An 18,951-nucleotide genomic window follows, 5' to 3' on the forward strand; every position below is an offset into this window, starting at 1 on the left:
AAAATTAAACTCCATGTCGGTGCTCAATCCCTGCTTGGAATTCTCTCTCTCTCCCTCTCTCTCTGACCCTCATGCACTCTCTCTCAAAATAAATAAATAAACTTAAAAAAATATTCAGGTAAATATTTTTGGGATTGTAAAGCAAATTATAAAATAATCTGTATCATATACCATTTACTTAAAAAGTTTAGGGGGACCTGGGTGGGTCAGTTGGTTAAGCATCTGACTTGTGCTCAGGTCATAATCTCACGGTTTGTGAGCCTGCTTGAGACTCTCTCTCTCTGCCCCTTCCCCACTTGTGTTCTCTCTCCCTCTCTCAGAAGAAATAAATAAACTTTAAAAAAAGTTTAAGAAGTTTAAAATCTGCAAAACAACTGAAGATACGTTTAAAGGTATATAAAATATCATAAAGGTAGAAACACCTGCATGAGGAACAAAAGATCACTATATTCATGAGAGTGGTTACAGTTGTAAAGGGAAGAGTGGGAATGAGACCATGGAGAGATACACAGAGACAGCCTCACTTTGGATGTAATACTTTATTTCCTAAAAAATAAGATCCAGCACAAATATGACACAATGTTAAGAAATAATAAAGCGGGTAGATGTACATACTGTATGTATGTTTGAAATACTGCTGTTATGGATTGAACCGCATCTCCCAAAAAGATATGTTGAAACACTAACCTCCAGGAACTTATGAATGGGACCTTATTTGGAAAGATAGAAGATAGAAAGATAGAGGAGACATTCCATCCCTTTGAAGGCCCAGGGGGTTTCATTGCTTGCCTTCCCACATCCCACGGAGGATTTCTTCAGGGGGAGTATTTGCTGGAGTGCTCTGACTACCTGTTACGGGTTGAACTGTGTCCCACCAAAAGATGGTAAAGTCCTAACCCCAGCATCCACAAATGTGACCTTATTTGGAACAGGGTCTTTGCAGATATAATCAAGTTAAAGTAAGGTCATTAGGGTGAGTCCTAATCCAATATGACTGATTATAAGAAGAGAAGACAAAACACAGAAGAAAACCATGTGAGGAGATAGGCAGAAATTAAGAGTGATGCACACACAAGCCAAAGACAGCAAGGACTACCAGCACCAGAAGCTAGAAAAAAGGAAGGATTCTTCCATATAGGTTTCAGAGAGAGCAGGGCCCTGCTAACATTTTCAATTTGGACTTCTAGCTTCCACAACTACGAAATACGTTTTTGTTGTTTGAAAAGCCACTTAACAAAAGTTTGCAGTACTTTGTTATGGTAGCCCTAGGAACCTAATACAATTGTATAATAAAAATAAAAAAAGAATTTAGGGGCGCCAAGGTGGCTCAGTCAGTTGAACGGCCGACTCTTGATTTTGGCTTAGGTCATGATCCCAGGGTTGTGGGGTTAAAGCCTAGTGTAAGGCTCTGCGCTGAGCCAGCTTAAGATATTCTCTCTCCTTTTCTCCCTGCTCCCCGCCCACCCTTCTTCCCCACTAGCACTCTCTCTTTAAAATAAAAAAATGAAGGAAGGAAGGAAGGAAGGAAGGAAGGAAGGAAGGGAGGGAGGGAGGAAGGAAGAAAGGAAGGAAGGACTTTATATGTTTGTGTTTATGATGCCCCCAAATGTTATTTTTAATTACTGGCTGCCTGGAGCCACAGTATCTGTTTGTTGGCAGAGGAGCGCTAATTTGAAAAACCAGGATCACAGTTAAATTCCAAGTTGGTTCATGGATACGTTCAATATCTTAACTGTGATAATGTGGGTATATATACGTCCCCAAACCTATCAAAGTCCACACTTTATATGTGTGCATTTTATTGCAAGTCAATTATACTTCAATAAAACTATAAAAAAAGAAATAGATTAAAAAGAACAGCCTAAATTTAGGATTAAGAAAGAAGATTCTGAGGGATTTAGGAGAAGCAGTCAGAAGGCAGGTTAGAAAAGGAAGAAGGTTGGGGCGCCTGGGTGGCTCAATCGGCTGGGCGTCCGACTTTGGCCTAGGTCAGGATCTTGTAATTTGTGGGTTTGAGCCCTGCGTTGGGCTCTGTGCTGACATCTCGGAGCCTGGAGCCTGCTTCGGATTCTGTGTCTCCCTCTCTCTCTCTCTCTCTCTCTGCTCCTCCCCTGCTCATGCTCTGTCTCTGTCTCTCAAAAATAAATAAATGTTAAAAAAAAGAAAAAAAGAAGAAAAAAAAAGAAAAGGAAGAAGGTAAATCTGGAGAACAAACAGAGGGTTACTGGAGGGATTGTGGGAGGAGGATGAGCTAAATGGGTAAGAGGCATTAAGGAATCTACTCCTGAAATCATTGTTGCACTAATGCTAACTAACATGGATGTAAATTTAAACAATAAAAATAAATTAAAAAATAAAGAAAAGGAAGAAGGAAGAGAGAAAACCCAGCATCTGGTGGCCAAGGGTTAAAACCTAGGAATTTTCAAAGTAAATGTTTCTTTACTTCTCCTGGGAAATTTTCAATAAAACTTTCACCCCAAAAAGAAACCCTACATTCATTAGTAGCTGCTCTCCATTTTCCTATTCCCTGCCAGCCTCTGGAAATCACTAATCTACTGTGTCTATGCATCTGCCTAATCTGGACAATTCATATAAATGGAATTACATACCATGTGGCCTACACTTTGACTGGCATTTATCACTTTAACATAATATTTTCAGGTTCATCCATGTTGCAGCATTAGTACTTTATTCTTTTACTGTTGAGAAGTATTTTACCATATGGAGGTATCACATTTTGTTTATGTTGAATGCAACAGTTGATGGATAATAGGGTTGTATCCATCTTGCAACTACTGTGCACAGTGCTGCCATGAATACTCTTGTACATTTTTTTTTTTTTTTAATGAATACATGCTTTCAATTTTGGGGTGAACATACTCGAGTGGAATTGCTGGGTCATATGATAACTCGATGTTTAGCAGTTTGAGGAACTACCTAACAATCTTCCAAAGTGATGGTACCATTTTACACTCCCAGCAGCAATATATGAGGGTTTCAACTTTTCCACTCTTCACCAACTCTAATTATTACCTATCTTTCTTATTTTAGTCATCCTGGTAGGTATGAAGAAGCATCTCACTGTAACTTTAATATATATTTCCCTAATAAGTTTACATTGACCATTTTTTCAAGTGCTTATTAGCTACTTGTGTATCTTCTTTGGAGAAATATCAACTCAAATGCTTTCACTGTCATCAGAATTTTCAGGTAAATTATTCCGCACACAAATGTAGTATTATCATTTTGAGATATGAAAGTACGTACATTTTGCCTTCTCTTCATCTCTGCCTCTTGTAAGAAGGACAAGTCCAACTATTAAGTTATTGAAGTGCAGTCCTTTGGATGTTCCACCAAAAGAACAGTATATCACCTAGGAGAAAATGATAAAGCCAACATTAGAGGTTTCAGTTGTTGAGGAATTTGAGGCTCATACCACCTTTACCAAATCTTGTCTCTATCTCCAAACAAGACTCTGGTAAACTTTAGTAAAATGATGTTATACATCTTGTTAGTGCACTCAGCCAAAAATACACTTTATCTATTCTACTATATATATATATCACTGGCTCACACACTAAATATTCTTTCTCTTTGGAATCCTTACAAAGGTCAAATCAGATAAAGGTTCAATAGCCCCAATAATGTGGTAAGAATTTTGTGTAATTACAGAATTTCCTTCAACCTCTGTAAAACTTACATACATTTTGATTTGAAAGATCGACATCTGGGGCCTCTGAGTGGTTCAGTTGGTTAAGCGTCCGACTTCGGCTCAGGTCATGATCTCAAGATTTCTAGGTTCGTGGGTTCAAGCCCTGTGTCGGGCTTTGTGCTGACAGCTGAGAGTCTGAAGCCTGCTTCAGATTCTGTGTCTCCCTCTATCTCTGTCCCTCCCCCACTCATGCTCTGTCTCTGTCTCTCAAAAATGAATAAACATTAAAAAAAATTGAAAGACTGACACCCTCTGAATGTTCAAAAATGGAATGACAATCATATTGCAATATATAAATACACCAAATTAACACCTTGTATACTTTAAATTTACACAATGTTATATGCCAAATATATTCAATTTTATAAAAGTAAAAAATACAGAAACCCCTCAAGATGTTTTATACACTCTTAGAAAGGAGTATCCTAGTAATCAAAACTAAAGAGGAAAAGCTATGCATAAGAAAGGGACAGCAAAAGCAATGACATAAATTCATTCAGTTAGTAATTCTTTATTGAGCGCCTAAGGTGATATTGTGATATAATAAGAAATAAATATTTGGTCTTCCTCCAAGTTTCTGACACAAGAGCTTCTAAAACTCCTTGCTGAATGATATAGGTAAAAGAAGCATCTTTGGTTATTTACCCAATAAGTCCCTTTCATTCATATCTGAGTTTATGCTAATGAAATGACTCTTGGTGGGCCTTTACAAAGCTTCAGAATGTGAGCTGGTAGTCAGAGGAAAAGATGTGATTAGAGGGTTAGAATATTCAGCAGCACTTCCCAATCTCCAGGAAGGGAAGGGTGCTGGAGATTTATTTAATCACCAATAGCCAATAAATGGCCAGTGATTTAATCAGCCATGCCTGCATAATGGAACTTCCATTAAAAACCCCTAAACCAGGGGTTGGTGAAGACATCAAGGTGCTAGCAGAGGGGAACACCCAGAGATGGCATGGAAGTTCTGCATACCATCCCCCTCCCTGCCCACCTTCACCCCTTGCCCTTTGCATCTCTTTCCATTTGGCTGTTACTAAGTTGCAGTCTTTAAAAAAATAAACTGGTAGGGGTGCCTGGGTGGCTCAGTTGGTTAAGCGTCCAACTTCAGCTCAGGTCATGATCTTGCGGTCCGTGAGTTCAAGCCCTGCATCAGGCTCTGTGCTGATTGCGCAGAGCCTGGAGCCTGCTTCAGATTCTGTCTCCATCTCTCTCTGCCCCTCCCCTGCTCACACTCTGTCTCTCTCTCTCTCAAAAAATAAATAAACATTAAAAAAAATTTTTTTTTAAATAAATAGGCAATAATAAGAGGAGGGGCCAAGATGGCAGAACAGCATGGAAGGTTTTTTTTGTCTGTAGGACCTGAAATGCAGCCAGATCATCACTAAACTACCTTGCACACCTAGAAAACTGATTTGAGGACTAATATAACAATCTGCACGACCTGAACCACACAACTGGGCAGGTATCCGGAGTGGAGAGGCGAACTGGGAGAGAAAGAAGCTGCTGAGGACAGGGAGCTGTTTTTGCCTGGGGAGAAGAGGACATGCCAGGCGGGGGGTGGGGGAATACAGGAAAAGCACCCACCCCTGAAAGCAGCTGGAGAGAAAAAGGAACAGTGGAAACAGCCACAGGGACTAAACAAAAAAGGGAGAAAGGAGAGGGTTTAAATTCCATTAAGACTCTATAAACAGGTGGAGCGCAGAGTCTGAAACTCCACAGCTCAATACCTGGCGGAGCTCTGGTAGGAAGGGGAAATCCCTGGAGACAGAGTGTGAGGTCTGAGGGGTTCGAGGGCCACACAGGGAGAGGTGGTTCCCCTACTGGGAGGACATTTGGTAGAGGCAATGTGGCCTCCCCACAGGCAAAGGTCCCAGCAGATCCCTGAGAATGGCCACATTCACTGGTGTCAGAGCCAGGATGTTGAGGGTGAAGCCTGGTGCCAGATGTGTGCCGTGATTTGCCATAATCCCTGAAATGCTGCTGCTACATGACTGCACAAACTTTTTTCTGGGAAGGGCTGGTGGCTGGCTGCAGTCTCTGGGCATCAGCAGTGGCACGGTCTCCCGAACGTTCCTGGGGGTGGCCAGCACCCAGCCACTGCTGAGCGAGACCCTCCCCCAGAGAATAAGTACAGAAATGAGGGGTTGGGAAACACGGCCCCATCTGAGACAAAACTCAGGAGGGAGGTGCCGCCGGGCAGCCAGATGCCTTGGTCACACACAGTGTAGAAACGGAGAATGGACAGAAGCCAGAGACAAAGAAGGGGTGCTTGACTGCTAGTAGGGAAAAGCACAGAGTTCTGATACTAGAGACTGGGTAGCTGGGTGACTCTATTTTCACCCCTCCCATGCATGCCCCTACACACCTACACCCACAACAATCTACCCCACTAAGCTAAGCAGCACCATCTAGTGGAGAATGGAGCCATTACACTAAGCCCTGCCCAAATGGGCCAACAGCACTCTTGAAGAACACAAGTCTCTCTGCCTGCTTAGTTTGAGGACTATAAAGTGCTTCATAGTTTGATTTCTAGGGGAAACCGGATGTAATTTCAATCATATTTGACTCTGTTAGTCCAACTATTTAATTTTTTTTCTTTTCTTATTCTTGAATACAGAAAGAGAAAAAATTTATTTTTATTTTCCATTATTATTAAAAAGATCTTTAATTTTTTTCTACTATATTACTTTTTTGTAAATTTTTTATATTCTATCTTACTTCCATCATTTCATTTTATTCTATTTTATTGCATTCATTTTCTCAAATGTTTTCCTTTTTCTTTTCTTTCTTTCCTTTTCTTCTTTCTCCCTTTTCTCTAATCTATCAAGTTTCTTTCAACAATGAGACCAAAACACACCTACGACCCAGCATTCTTCATTTGATTTTGTTGTTAAGTAATTTTTTTTTTTACTTTATTAATTCCTTTTCTTTCTTCAAAATGACAAAATGAAGAAATTCATCCCAAAAGAAAGAACAGGAAGAAATGACAGCCAGGGACTTAATCAACACAGATACAATCAAGATGTCTGAACCAGAATTGAAAATCACAATAATAAGAAAACAAGCTGGGGTTAAAAACAGACTAGAAACCCTTACTGCAGAGATAAAAGAAGTAAAAGCTAGTCAAAATGAAATAAAAAATGCTACTATTGAGCTGCAATCTCCAATGGGTGCCACAGCAGCAAAGATGGATGAAACAGAGCAACGTATCCTCGATAGAGAGGACAAACTTATGGAGAATAATGAAGCAGAAAAAAAGGCACACTAAGGCAAAACAGCATGATATAAGAAATAGAGAACTCGGTGACTCATTAAAAAGGAATAACATCAGAATCACAGGGGTCCTAGAAGATGAGGAGGGAGAAAAAGGGGTAGAAGGTTTATGTGAGCAAATCATAGTGGAAAACTTTCCTAACCTGGGAAACACAGACATCAAAATCCAGAAAGCACAGAGAATGCCCATTAGATTCAACAAAACCAGCCATCAACAAAGCATATTATAGTCAAATTCACAAAATACTCAGGCAAGGAAAGAATCCTGAAAGCAGCAAGGGAAAGAAGTCCTTAACCTACAAGGGAAGATAGATCAGGTCTGCAGCAGACCTATCCACAGAAACTTGGCAGGCCAGAAAGGAGTAGCAGGATATATTCAATGTGCTGAATTGGAAAAACATGCAGCCAAGAATTCTTTATACAGCAAGGCTGTCATACAAAATAGAAGGAGACTTAAAGAGTTTCCCAGACAAACAAAAATTAAAGGAGTTCATGACCACTAAACCAGCCCTGCAAGAAACTTTAAGGGGGACTCTCTGAGGGGAGAAAAGACAAAAAAAAAAAAAAAAGACCAAAAGCAACAAAGACCAGAAAGGACCAGAGAACAACACCAGAAACTCCAACTCTACAGGTGACATAACAGCAATAAATTTGTATCTTTCAGTACTCACTCTAAACATCAATGGACTAAACGCTCTAATCAAAAGACACAGGGTAACAATGGATAAGAAACCAAGATCCATCTATATGCTGTTTACAAGAGACCCATTTTAGACCTAAAGACACCTTCAGATTGAAAATAAGGGGATGGAAAACCATCTATCATGCTAATGGCCGCCAAAAGAAAGCCAGAGAAGCCATACTTATATCAGAAAATCTAGATTTTAAAAGGAAAACTGTAACAAGGGATGAAGGGCATTATATCATGATTAAGGGGTCTATCCACCAAGAAGATCTAATAATTGTAAACATTTATGCTCCAAATGTGGATGCATCCAAATATATAAATCAACTAATCACCAACATAAAGAAACTCACTGATAAGAGTAGGGGACTTCAACACTCGACTTCCAACAATGGATGGATAATCTAATCAGAAACTCAACAAGGAAACAATGGCTTTGAATGACACACTGGAACAGATGGACTTAACAGATATATTCAGAACATTTCATCCTAAAGCAGCAGAATATACGTTCTTCTCCACTGCACGTGGAATACTCTCCAGAACAGATTACATACTGGGACACAATTCAGCCCTCAACAAGTACAAAAAGATGCAGATCACATCATGCATATTTTCAAACCACGACACTACAAAACTCAAAATCAACCACAAGAAAAAAATTTGGAAAGGTAACAAATACTTGGAGATTAAAGAACATCCTACTAAGGAATGAATGGGCTAACCAAGAAGTTAAAGAGGGAATTAAAAAGTACATGGAAGCCAATGAAAAAGATAACACCACAGCCCAAAACCTCTGGGACACAGCAAAGGCGGTCATAAGAGGAAAGCATATAGGAATCCAGGACTTCCTAAAGAAGGAAGAAAGGTCTCAGATACACAACCTAACCTCATACCTTAAAAAGCTGGAAAAAGAACAGCAAATAAAACCCAAAAACAGCAGAAGGCAGGAAATAATAAAGATTAGGGCAGAAATCAATGCTATTGAAACCAAAAACAAAACAAAAACAAAAACAAAAACAAAAACAAAAAAAAACAAGAGTAGAATAGATCAATGAAACCAGAAGCTGGTTCTTTGGAAGAATTAACAAAATTGATAACCCTCAAGTGAGTCTGATCAAAAAGAAAAAGGAAAGGACCCAAATAAATAAAATCAAGAATGAAAGAGGAAAGATCACAACCAACACAGCAGAAATACAAACAATAATAGGAGAATATGAGCAATTATATGCCAATAAAATGGGTAATCTGGAAGAAATAGACAAATTCTTACAAACATATGAACTACCAAAACTGAAACAGGAAGAAATAAAAAATTTGAACAGACCCATCCATAGCCAGTAAAGAAATTGAATTAGTAGTAAAAATCTCCCGGGCGCCTGGGTGGCTCAGTCTGTTGGGTGTCCGACTTCGGCTCAGGTCATGATCTCACAGTACGTGAGTTCAAGCCTCACATCAGGCTCTGTGCTGACAGCTCAGAGCCTGGAGCCTGCTTCAAATGCTGTGTCTCCTCTGCCACTCTCTCACTTGTGCTCTCTCTCTCCCTCTCTCTCTCAAAACTAAATAAACATTAAAAAAATGTCTTAAAAAAATTAAATTTATTTTAAAAATCTCCCCCCCCAAAAAAAGTCCAGGGCTAGATGGCTTTCCAGGGGAATTCTACCAAACATTTAAGGAAGACTTAACACCTATTCTGTTGAAGCTGTTCCAAAAAATAGAAATGGAAGGAAAACTTCCAAACTCATTCTATGAAGCCAGGATTACCTTGATTCCAAAACCAGATAAAGACCCCACTAAAAAGGAGAACTACAGACCAATTTCCCTGATGAACATGGATGCAAAAATTCTCAACAAGATACTAGCCAACCGGACCCAACAGTACATTAAAAGTATTATTCACCATAACAAGTGAGATTTATACATGGGATGCAGGGTTGGTTCAATATCCGCAAAACAATCAATGTGATACATCACATCAATAAAAAAAGAACAAGAACCACATGATCCTCTCAAAAGATGCAGAGAAAGCATTAGGCAAAATACAGCATCCTTTCTTGATAAAAACCCTGAAGAAAATAGGAGTAGAAGGATCATACCTCAAGATCATAAAAGCCATATATGAAAGACACACTACTAATCTCATCTTCAATGGGGAAAAACTGAGAGCTTCCCCCTGACATCAGGAACACAACAGGGATGTCCACTCTCACCACTGTTATTCAACACAGTGTTGGAAGTCTTAGCCTCAGCAATCAGACAACACAAAGGAATAAAAAGCATCCAAATAGGCAAGGAGGAAGTCAAACTTTCACTCTTTGCAGACAACATGATACTCTATATGGAAAACCCAAAAGATTACACCAAAAACAGCCAGAACTGATCCATGAATTCAGCAAAGTCGCAGGACATAAAATCAATGCACAGAAATCGGTTGCATTCCTATACACCAATAATGAAGCAACAGAAAGAAATCAAGGAATCGGTCCCATTTATAATTGCACCAAAAACTATAAAATACCTAGGAATAAATCTAATCAAAGAGGTGAAAAATCTATACACTGAAAACTACAGAAAGCTTATGAAAGAAATTGAAGATGACACAAAAAATGGAAAAACATTCCATGCTCCTGGATGGGAAGAACAAATATTGGTAAAATGTCAATACTACCCAAAGCAATCTGCATATTCAAAGCAAACCCTATCAACATAACACCAGCATTCTTCACAGAGCTAGAACAAATAATCCTAAAATTTGTATGGAACCAGAAAAGACCCCAAATCAAGCAATCTTGAAAAAGAAAACCAAAGCTGGAGGCAATCACACTCCTGGACTTCAAGACGTATTACAAAGGTGTAATCAACAAGACAGCATGGTACTGGCACAAAAACAGACACTCTTATCAATGGAACAGAATAGAGAACCCAAAAATGGACCCACAAACATATGGACAGCCAATCTTTGACAAAGCAGGAAAGAATATCCAATGGATATTCTTCAGCAAGTGGTGCTGGGAAAACTGGACAGCGACATGCAGAAGAATGAACCTGGACCACTTTCTTACACCATACACAAAAAGAAACTCAAAATGGATGAAAGTCCTAAATGTAAGACAGGAAGCCATCAAAATCCTCGAGGTGAAAGCAGGCAAAAACCTCTCTGATCTTGGCCACAGCAACTTCTTACTCAACATGTCTCCAGAGGCAAGGGAAACAAAAGCAAAAATGCACTATTGGGACCTCATCAAAATAAAAAGGTTCCGCACAGAGAAGGAAACAATCAGCAAACTAAAAGACAACTGACAGAATGGGAGAAGATATTTGCAACGACATATCAGATAAAGGGTTAGTATCCAAAATCTATAAAGAACTTATCAAACTCAACACCCAAAAAACAAATAATCCAGTGAAGAAATGGGCAAAAGACAGGAATAGACCCTTTTCCAAAGAAGACCTCCACATGGTTCACAGACACATGCAAAAACGCTCAACATCATTCATCATCAGGGAAATACAAATCAAAATCACAATGAGATACCACCTCACACCTGCTACAATGGCTACCATTAACAACTCAGACAACACCAGACATTGTTAGAGGATACAGAGAAAGAGGATCTCTTTGCACTGCTGGTGGGAATGCAAACTGGTATAGGCACTCTGGAAAATAGTATGGAGGTTCCTCAAAAAATTAAAAATTGAACTACCCTACGACCCAACAATTGCATTAGGTATTTATCCAAGGGATACAGGTGTGCTGTTTCAAAGGAGAACATGCACCCCAATGTTTATGGCAGCACTATCAACAACAGCCAAAGTATGAAAAGAACCCAAATGTCCATCAATGGAGGAATGGATAAAGAAGATGTGGTGTGTGTGTGTGTGTGTGTGTGTGTGTGTGTGTGTGTGTGTAAAGGAATATTACTTGGCAATCAAAAAGGATGAAATTTTACCAGTTGCAAATACGCGGATGGAACTAGAGGGTATTACACTAACCAAAATTAATCAGTCAGAGAAACACAAATATATGACTTCACTCATATGAGGAATTAAGATACAAAACAGATGAAGATAGGGAAGGGAAGCAAAAATAATATAAAAACAGGAAGGGGGACAAAACATAAGAAACTCTTGAACAAACAGGATTGCTGGAGGGGTTGCGGAAGGGGAATGGGCTAAATGGGTAAGGGGCATTAAGGAATCTATTCCTGAAATCATGGCTGCACTATATGCTAACCTGGATGTAAATTAAAAAGTTAATTAATTAATTTTTTAAAAAAGATGTGGTATATATACACGATGGAGTATTACTCACCAATCAAAAGAATGAAATCTTGCCATTTGCAATTACGTGGATGGAACTAGAGGGTATTATGCTAAGTAAAATTAGAGAAAGACAGATATCATGACTTCACTCATGAGGAATTTAAGATGCGAAACAGATGAACAGAAGGGAAGGGAAGCAAAAATAATATAAAAACAGGGAGGGGGACAAAACATAAGAGACTCTTAATTGTAGAGAAGAAACAGAAGGTTGCTGGCGGGGTTTTGGGAGAGGGAATGGGCTAAATGGGTAAGGGACATTAAGGAATTTACTCATGAAATCATGGCTGCACTATATGCTAACTAACTAGGATTGTAAACTAAAAAATAAATTTATTTAAATAAATAGAATAAAATAAACTGGTAATAGTAAATAAAGTGCCTTCCGGAATTCTGTGAGCCATCTAGCAAATTGTCAAACCCAAAGAGGAGGTCATGGGAACCCTAGATTTATAGCCAACTGTTCAGAAATACAGGACTTGAGACTGGCATATGAAGGAGGGGGCAGAACTGGAGGTCTGCACTAATTCCAGGTACTTATCTCAGAATTGAATCGAAATTATAGGACATCCAGTTGGTGTCCAGAGAGTTGAAAAATTGACTGATATAGGGAAAAACCCCATACATTTGGTGTCAAAAGTGCTGTTGTTTAAAACAAAGTGACCCAGTTTTTACCATGCAGAATTTTTGTCGAAAAATGTATGATTAAGAATAGTTCAAACCCAAAGCAATCTGTAGATTCAATGCAATCCCTATTAAAATACCAAGTATTTATGGGGCGCCTGCACGGCTCAGTCGTTTAAGCGTCCAACTTTGGCTCAGGTCATGATCTCATGGTTTGTGGGTTTGAGTCCCGTGTCTGGCTCTGCCTGCTTCAGATTCTGTCTCTCCCTCTCTCTCTCTGCCACTCCACTTGCGCGCGCACACTCTTTCTCTCTCAAAAATAAACATTAAGAAATTTAAAAAAAGAAAGTATTTTCCACTGAACTAGAACAAACAATATTAAATTTGTCTGGAACCAAAAAAGACCCCCAAATAGCCAAAGCGACCTTGTGAAAGAAGAACAAAGCTGATAGTCCCAGATTTCACGATATACTATAAAACTGTAATAATCAAAACAGTATGGTATTGGCATAAAAACAGGCATATGGATCAATGGAACAGGACAGCCCCAAAATAATAACTGACATTTATGTGGTCAATTAATTTATGACAAAAGAGGCAAGAATGCACAATGAGAAAATGTCAGCCTCTTCAATAAATAGTGCTGGGAAAACTGGACAGCTATAGCTTTTGGCTATTTACCCAAAGAAAATGAAAACATTAATTTGAAAAAATACATGCACCCTTATGCTTACTGCAGCATTATTTATAATCGCCAAGATATGGAAGTAACCCAAATGTCCACTGATGGATGCATGGATAAAGATGTGGTTTGTGTGTACACACACACACACACACACACACACACACACACACACAGGACTTTTACTCAGCCATAAAAAAGGTATGAGATCTTGCCATTTGCGACAACATGGATAGACCTGGAAGGTATTATGCTAAGTGAAATAAATCAGACAGAGAAAGACAAATCTTGTATGATTTCACTTATATGTGGAATCTAAACAAACAAAAAGCAAAAAACAGACCCACAGATATAAAGAAATGAAGGCTGCCAGAGGGGAGAGGGTGTGAGGATCAGCAAAATGGGTGAAGGGGAGTGGGAGATACAGGCTTCTAGTTATAGAATGAATAAGTCGCAGAGATAAAAGATGCAGCATATGGAATATACTGGTCATTGGTATTGTATAGTGACTGACGGTAGTTACACTTGTATAGAGCATAGCATAATGTATAGAGAAGCTGAATCACTATGTTGTATACCTAAAACTAATGTAACATAGTGTATCAACTATACTTCAATAAAAAAGAATTCAAGAAATAAAACTTACATAGTAATATGAAAAATGAAAATATATATTTATGAAGTGATATTTAAAAATATATTCAATAACACTCTTGACAACTGATGCCAAAAATTATGTATCTCTGGTGCCACTAACAGAAAAGCCTAGCAAAAACTAGTCTAGGGAAATGGTTCCAGATCAGAACATAAAAAACACTTTAAAAAAAAACCTTAACAGGGGCACCTGGGTGGCTCAGTTGGTTACACGTCTGACTTCAGCTCAGGTCATGATCTCACCACTCATGAGTTCGAGCCTTGCATCTGGCTTTGTGCTGACAGCTCAGGGCCTGGAGCCTGCTTCCAATTCTGTGTTTCCCGCTCTTCGTGTCCCTCTCCTGCTTACCTTCTCTTTTTTAAAAAACCTTAACAAATATACTTTGTGGAATAACTATTTTCACTTGGTATAACTAAAAATAAACTGCATAAACTGGAGGAAGGTAACAGAAAAAACCTCTATCCCTGAGACAGGGGTAGAAAACATCATAGACCTTTAGATATCCCCTACCATTGGGGAGAGGCAGAATCACTAAGAAGTGGGGATACACTGTCACAGCTTTAAACTGAAACAAAAACATGAAACAGAATGCCTCCCCCCCAACTAGCACCCTCACCCACTTCCACCACTGTGTTAGCAAACACTGAAGAATAAATAAGATCAGTCTACTGCTGGGGAGGGAAGAGCATACAAAGAGACCCTTTCTGAAGTATCATAACAACAAGAAAATAAGATAAAAAGTTGAAGGTAGAGCAAACATTTGAAGAATCCTCTGGCAAATGAGACTCCACCCTAAAAAAGGTAACCCTAGACTTGAATTTGAAGCCTATAGTGCGCTATGGCTAAGTATAGCAACACAAAATACAGCTCAACCACAGATGAGACTGACTCAACTACTCATGCTAAACGCCTAGCCAGGCATAAATACTATCTTCCTCAGTCTCTACTGTCCAACATAAAACATCCACCTTTCAACCACAAATTATAAGTTACACGAGGAAGCAAGGAAAAACATGAATAGTGAGTTCAGTAAAGCTTTGGAATGGTTCAATAGTAAATTCAACAGAATCAAGTAATAGATTGTACAAAATGAAACAGAAGGGGAAAAAAATGTGTGGGTAGAAAAGAACAAAACAAAATTTAAGAGCTGTGGGATAATCAAATGATTTAACACACATGCAGGTGTAATCCTAGAAGTAAAAGAGAATGGAGCAGAAGAAACATCTGAAGACATAAATGCTGAGAATTTCCCAAAACAAAGACACAGACAGAAGTTGCTCAGACAATAGGTAGGATAAATTATACCTCTAACCCCACCCCCAAACCATATTCAAATAGACAAATCATATTCAAACTACTCAGAACCAAAGATAAAAAGAAAATGTTTAAGGCACCCAGAGGAAAAAAGACATACTGTATTGAAACATTTCTCACTGAAAACTAAGTAAGCCAGAAGACAGTCAAGTGACAAGTTTACAACACCAAGAAGAAAAACCGGAATCCTATACCCAGAGAAAATATCTTTCAAAAAGAAAGGTCAAATAGACTTTTCCAAGAAATGAAAACAAATTAAGTCATTACCAGCAAACCTGCACCACATAAAAGGGGGAAAGAGTACTTTAGGTGGAAGGAAATCGAATACCAAACCAGACACATGTATGTACACAAAGGAAAAAGAATAAGGAACAGCATAAATGAAGGTACACAGAAAATATAGTTGTTCTCTTATTTTTAACTTCTCTAAAAGATAATTGGCTGTCTAAAAGCATAACAGTAAAAATTTAATGTGTTTATAGCATATGTTAAATTAATACACATGACAGTAGCAAAGATGGGAGAAAGGAACCTAATACACACTGTTGTATACTACAGGTAAAATGCTATATCACGTATCTCAATCTTTATGTTGCCAGTCAGTAAGAAATTACTTAATCATAGCACTACAGTGTTTAACCCAATACTAACTCCATTAATAAATTATTTTTATAATAATAAAAACAATAGCCAACATTTAAATGCTGGAAAATACTGGTACCTCACTCCCAAAATATAAGAACAGTAATAACTTTCCCAAACCACCAAGTTCAAAAGTTCATCTGACAGATGAGGAAAAGAGGCCCAGGAAAATCACCATATTTTCTGAATTCTAAGACATATTTGTATTTTCCAGCATTTTTAATGTTCCAGAAATCATGACGCATTCAACACATCTAATGTGTAATATCTTTCTTCATCCCCAAAAAATTATTTCTAAAGCAATAGTTACATTACAACTGACAATGCTTTAACATTTATGAAATACTAAGTGCCATGCTCATTACCTCAGCTTTGTTTTTAGGATTGGTGAGAGGGGGTGTGCAAAGGATAGCAAGGATATTTTGATGCTACTTTTAAAAAAAGCACGTGTTTGTTATTATTGTAACTGGTTACAAGATCTTTATTTAAAAATCTCTTTGGCGATTTTCTGTAGCTATTAAAAAATAAGGAAGAATAAAAAACATTTCTTAAATATTTGGTAGCCATGAATATCCAGACTGAGACCTGGCATACTGTTATACTAATGTGGCATAAAAGTGGTATAGAATTGATGGTTGTGGTAATGATCTCACTAACCCCCTTTCAGATAATGATATCATCCAGTAAATAATATGATGAGTTCAGAAGAGAGGGAAATTAATCTGCATTTTAAAAGAGAAAGACTTATTCTATAATATATCAAGAACTCTTAGCATGTAGTTAAAAGATTTTTTTAAAAAGGCAGAGGTACATAGGTCTCCACAGTTAAAGAAAGGTTGTGCTGTGTTTCAACCACTAGTATATGCCCTGATCCTTCTCTTCCACTGTATTTTGGCTACAAGTTACAAAGGTATTCCACTACTTTCCTTGGGAAAGTAGTAAGTGATGCAAACTGTTTCATTATCACGGCATTTCAAGTGAGAGAGACTTGGGTTTGAAGCCAGGCTTTATTAATTTATTGGCTCTATGATCTTAGGCAAATCACTTAACTTCCTGAGCCTTAGTTCCATCCTATTGCATACAGGTGAAGGAAATATGTCACATGTCTTCTCATTCCAGGACTCAGGCTGAAAAGCTGCTCCTGTGTGTAAATGCTATTCTCAGAGCAGAAGACAGAAAGCAGAGCTTGACTCCACTTTGTTAATAAGAATTAATTCATGATCAATGACCTCATGACTTTTCTCTGAGTAAATTCTACTACAGCTTTTAAACTGTGTGATTAATAGTCAATAGAACCAAATAAATATTTTTAATTTTTGCTTCATTTTACATAATTTTCATGAGGATCAACATTTTTCTATTTAAACTTTTAATGAAGATTTGATTCATCAATTAGTTTTACTCCCTTATCAAAATTTTTCTATGTGATCTTTTGAAGATGTTATTTCTTTCAAAACTAATTTTCTCACAACACAGCAGACCTAAATTTGTTAGTGAAGAATTGATTTTTCTGGAAATGCCCAGACAACAACAAACTTATCCTGTGCATTAAAAAAAAGCTGCTATACAGTTTATTCTTAATTTGATATGTAAATATTTTATTATGTATCTCTACAAGATACTTTAAAAATACAACCATACTAGCATTACTACACTGAAAACAAAACAAAACAAAAAACAACACAAAACACGATTTCCCCCAAATTCTTATGTTGAAACGCAATGTGAGGTGGGATGCTTTGGGGGGTGATTAGGTTGTGAGGGTAGAGCCCTCATGAATGAGATTAGTTGCCCTTACAGAAGAGGCCTGGGAGAGCTCCCTGAAGACATAGCAAAGACGGTTATCTAACGAAGCAGGAAGCAAGCCCTCACCAGACATTATAGGTGTGGGCATCTTAATCTTAAACTTCCCAGACTCTAGAACTGTAAGAAACCAATTTCTGTTGTTTATAAGCCATTCAGAATATGGCACTGTATTACATCCCAAACAGACGGAGACAAAAACTAACAAAAATTCCTTAGTATCACCAAATATTTAGTCAGTATTCAAGTTTCCCCAATTGTCTCACAATTTTTTTTGCAACTTGTTTGTTCAAATCAGGATCTAAAACATATTATAATCGGTTGCTAGATTCTTAAGTGTCTTAATATGTACATTTTCTTTCTCTCTCTCTCCTTCCTCACAATTTATTTGCTGAAGAAACCAAGACGTTGGTCTTGAGTAGTTTCCCAAAGTCTGCATTTTGATGATTCTGTCCTCTGTATTTCCAAGGGCAATGGTAGTCAGTTCCAGAGAACTGATCAAATTTAAACGATATTTTTTGGCAAAAACCATCTCCCAGTTGGTACACTGTATCTCCATCAGGAGGCACATAATGACTGCTTCTCTTAGTATATCTTTATGATATTAGTAGCCATTGATGGTCACTGCCTACATTCACAAATTGATTAAAGGTTAAAAAATGCTGGTAAATATAATCCTACCATTTTTTTGTTAATTGGCTAGAATACTTTATTTTATTTTATTTTTATTTTTATTTTGAGAGTGAGAGAGACAGAGCATGAGTGGGGAAGAGGCAGAGAGAGAGGGGGGGAGGCAGAATCCGAAGCAGGCTCCAGACTCTGAGCTGTCAGCACAGAGCCTGAGGCAGGGCTTGAATGCATGAGGGATCATGCAAGAACCCTCATGACCTGAGCCGAAGTCAAACACAAATGACTGAGTCACCAAGGTGCCCCTAGAATACTTTTATAGTGAGAAAACTCCCCTAATCTACTATTTGGCCTTCCTGATACACACACACACACACTTTTTTATTTTGAGAGAGAGAGAGAGAGAGAGAGAGAGAGCGCATAAGCAGGGGAGGGGCAGAGAGTGAGGGGATCCAGGGAAACCTCTATGCTGTCAGAGCCCGATGCAGGGCTCAAACCCACAAACTATGAGATCATGACCTGAGTTGGAATAAGAGTCAGATGCTTAGCCACCCTGGCACTCCACTGAGATATATTTTGTATACAAGAACGGGGGGGGGGGGGGGGGGCAAATA

General features: G+C 38.3%; 1 protein-coding gene and 1 long non-coding RNA gene across 3 annotated transcripts in view; one reads left to right on the top strand and one right to left on the bottom strand.

Annotated features, from left to right (window-relative positions):
- USP32 (ubiquitin specific peptidase 32) overlaps positions 1 to 18,951 on the bottom strand; it is a 233,469-nt gene that overhangs the window by 120,624 nt on the left and 93,894 nt on the right. For both annotated transcript variants that reach the window (XM_060646580.2, XM_060646581.3), the window contains exon 3: positions 3,268 to 3,373. In XM_060646580.2, coding sequence (XP_060502563.1) covers positions 3,268 to 3,373 — 106 coding nt within the window. The remainder of the gene's footprint in view (positions 1 to 3,267; positions 3,374 to 18,951) is intronic.
- LOC132687943 (uncharacterized) overlaps positions 1 to 18,951 on the top strand; it is a 117,413-nt gene that overhangs the window by 56,925 nt on the left and 41,537 nt on the right. The gene's annotated exons all lie outside the window — the stretch shown is intronic.

The sequence above is a fragment of the Panthera onca genome, chromosome E1 (genome assembly GCF_046562875.1).
Source record: "Panthera onca isolate mPanOnc1 chromosome E1, mPanOnc1 haplotype 2, whole genome shotgun sequence".
NCBI classification, from domain to species: Eukaryota; Metazoa; Chordata; class Mammalia; order Carnivora; family Felidae; genus Panthera; species Panthera onca.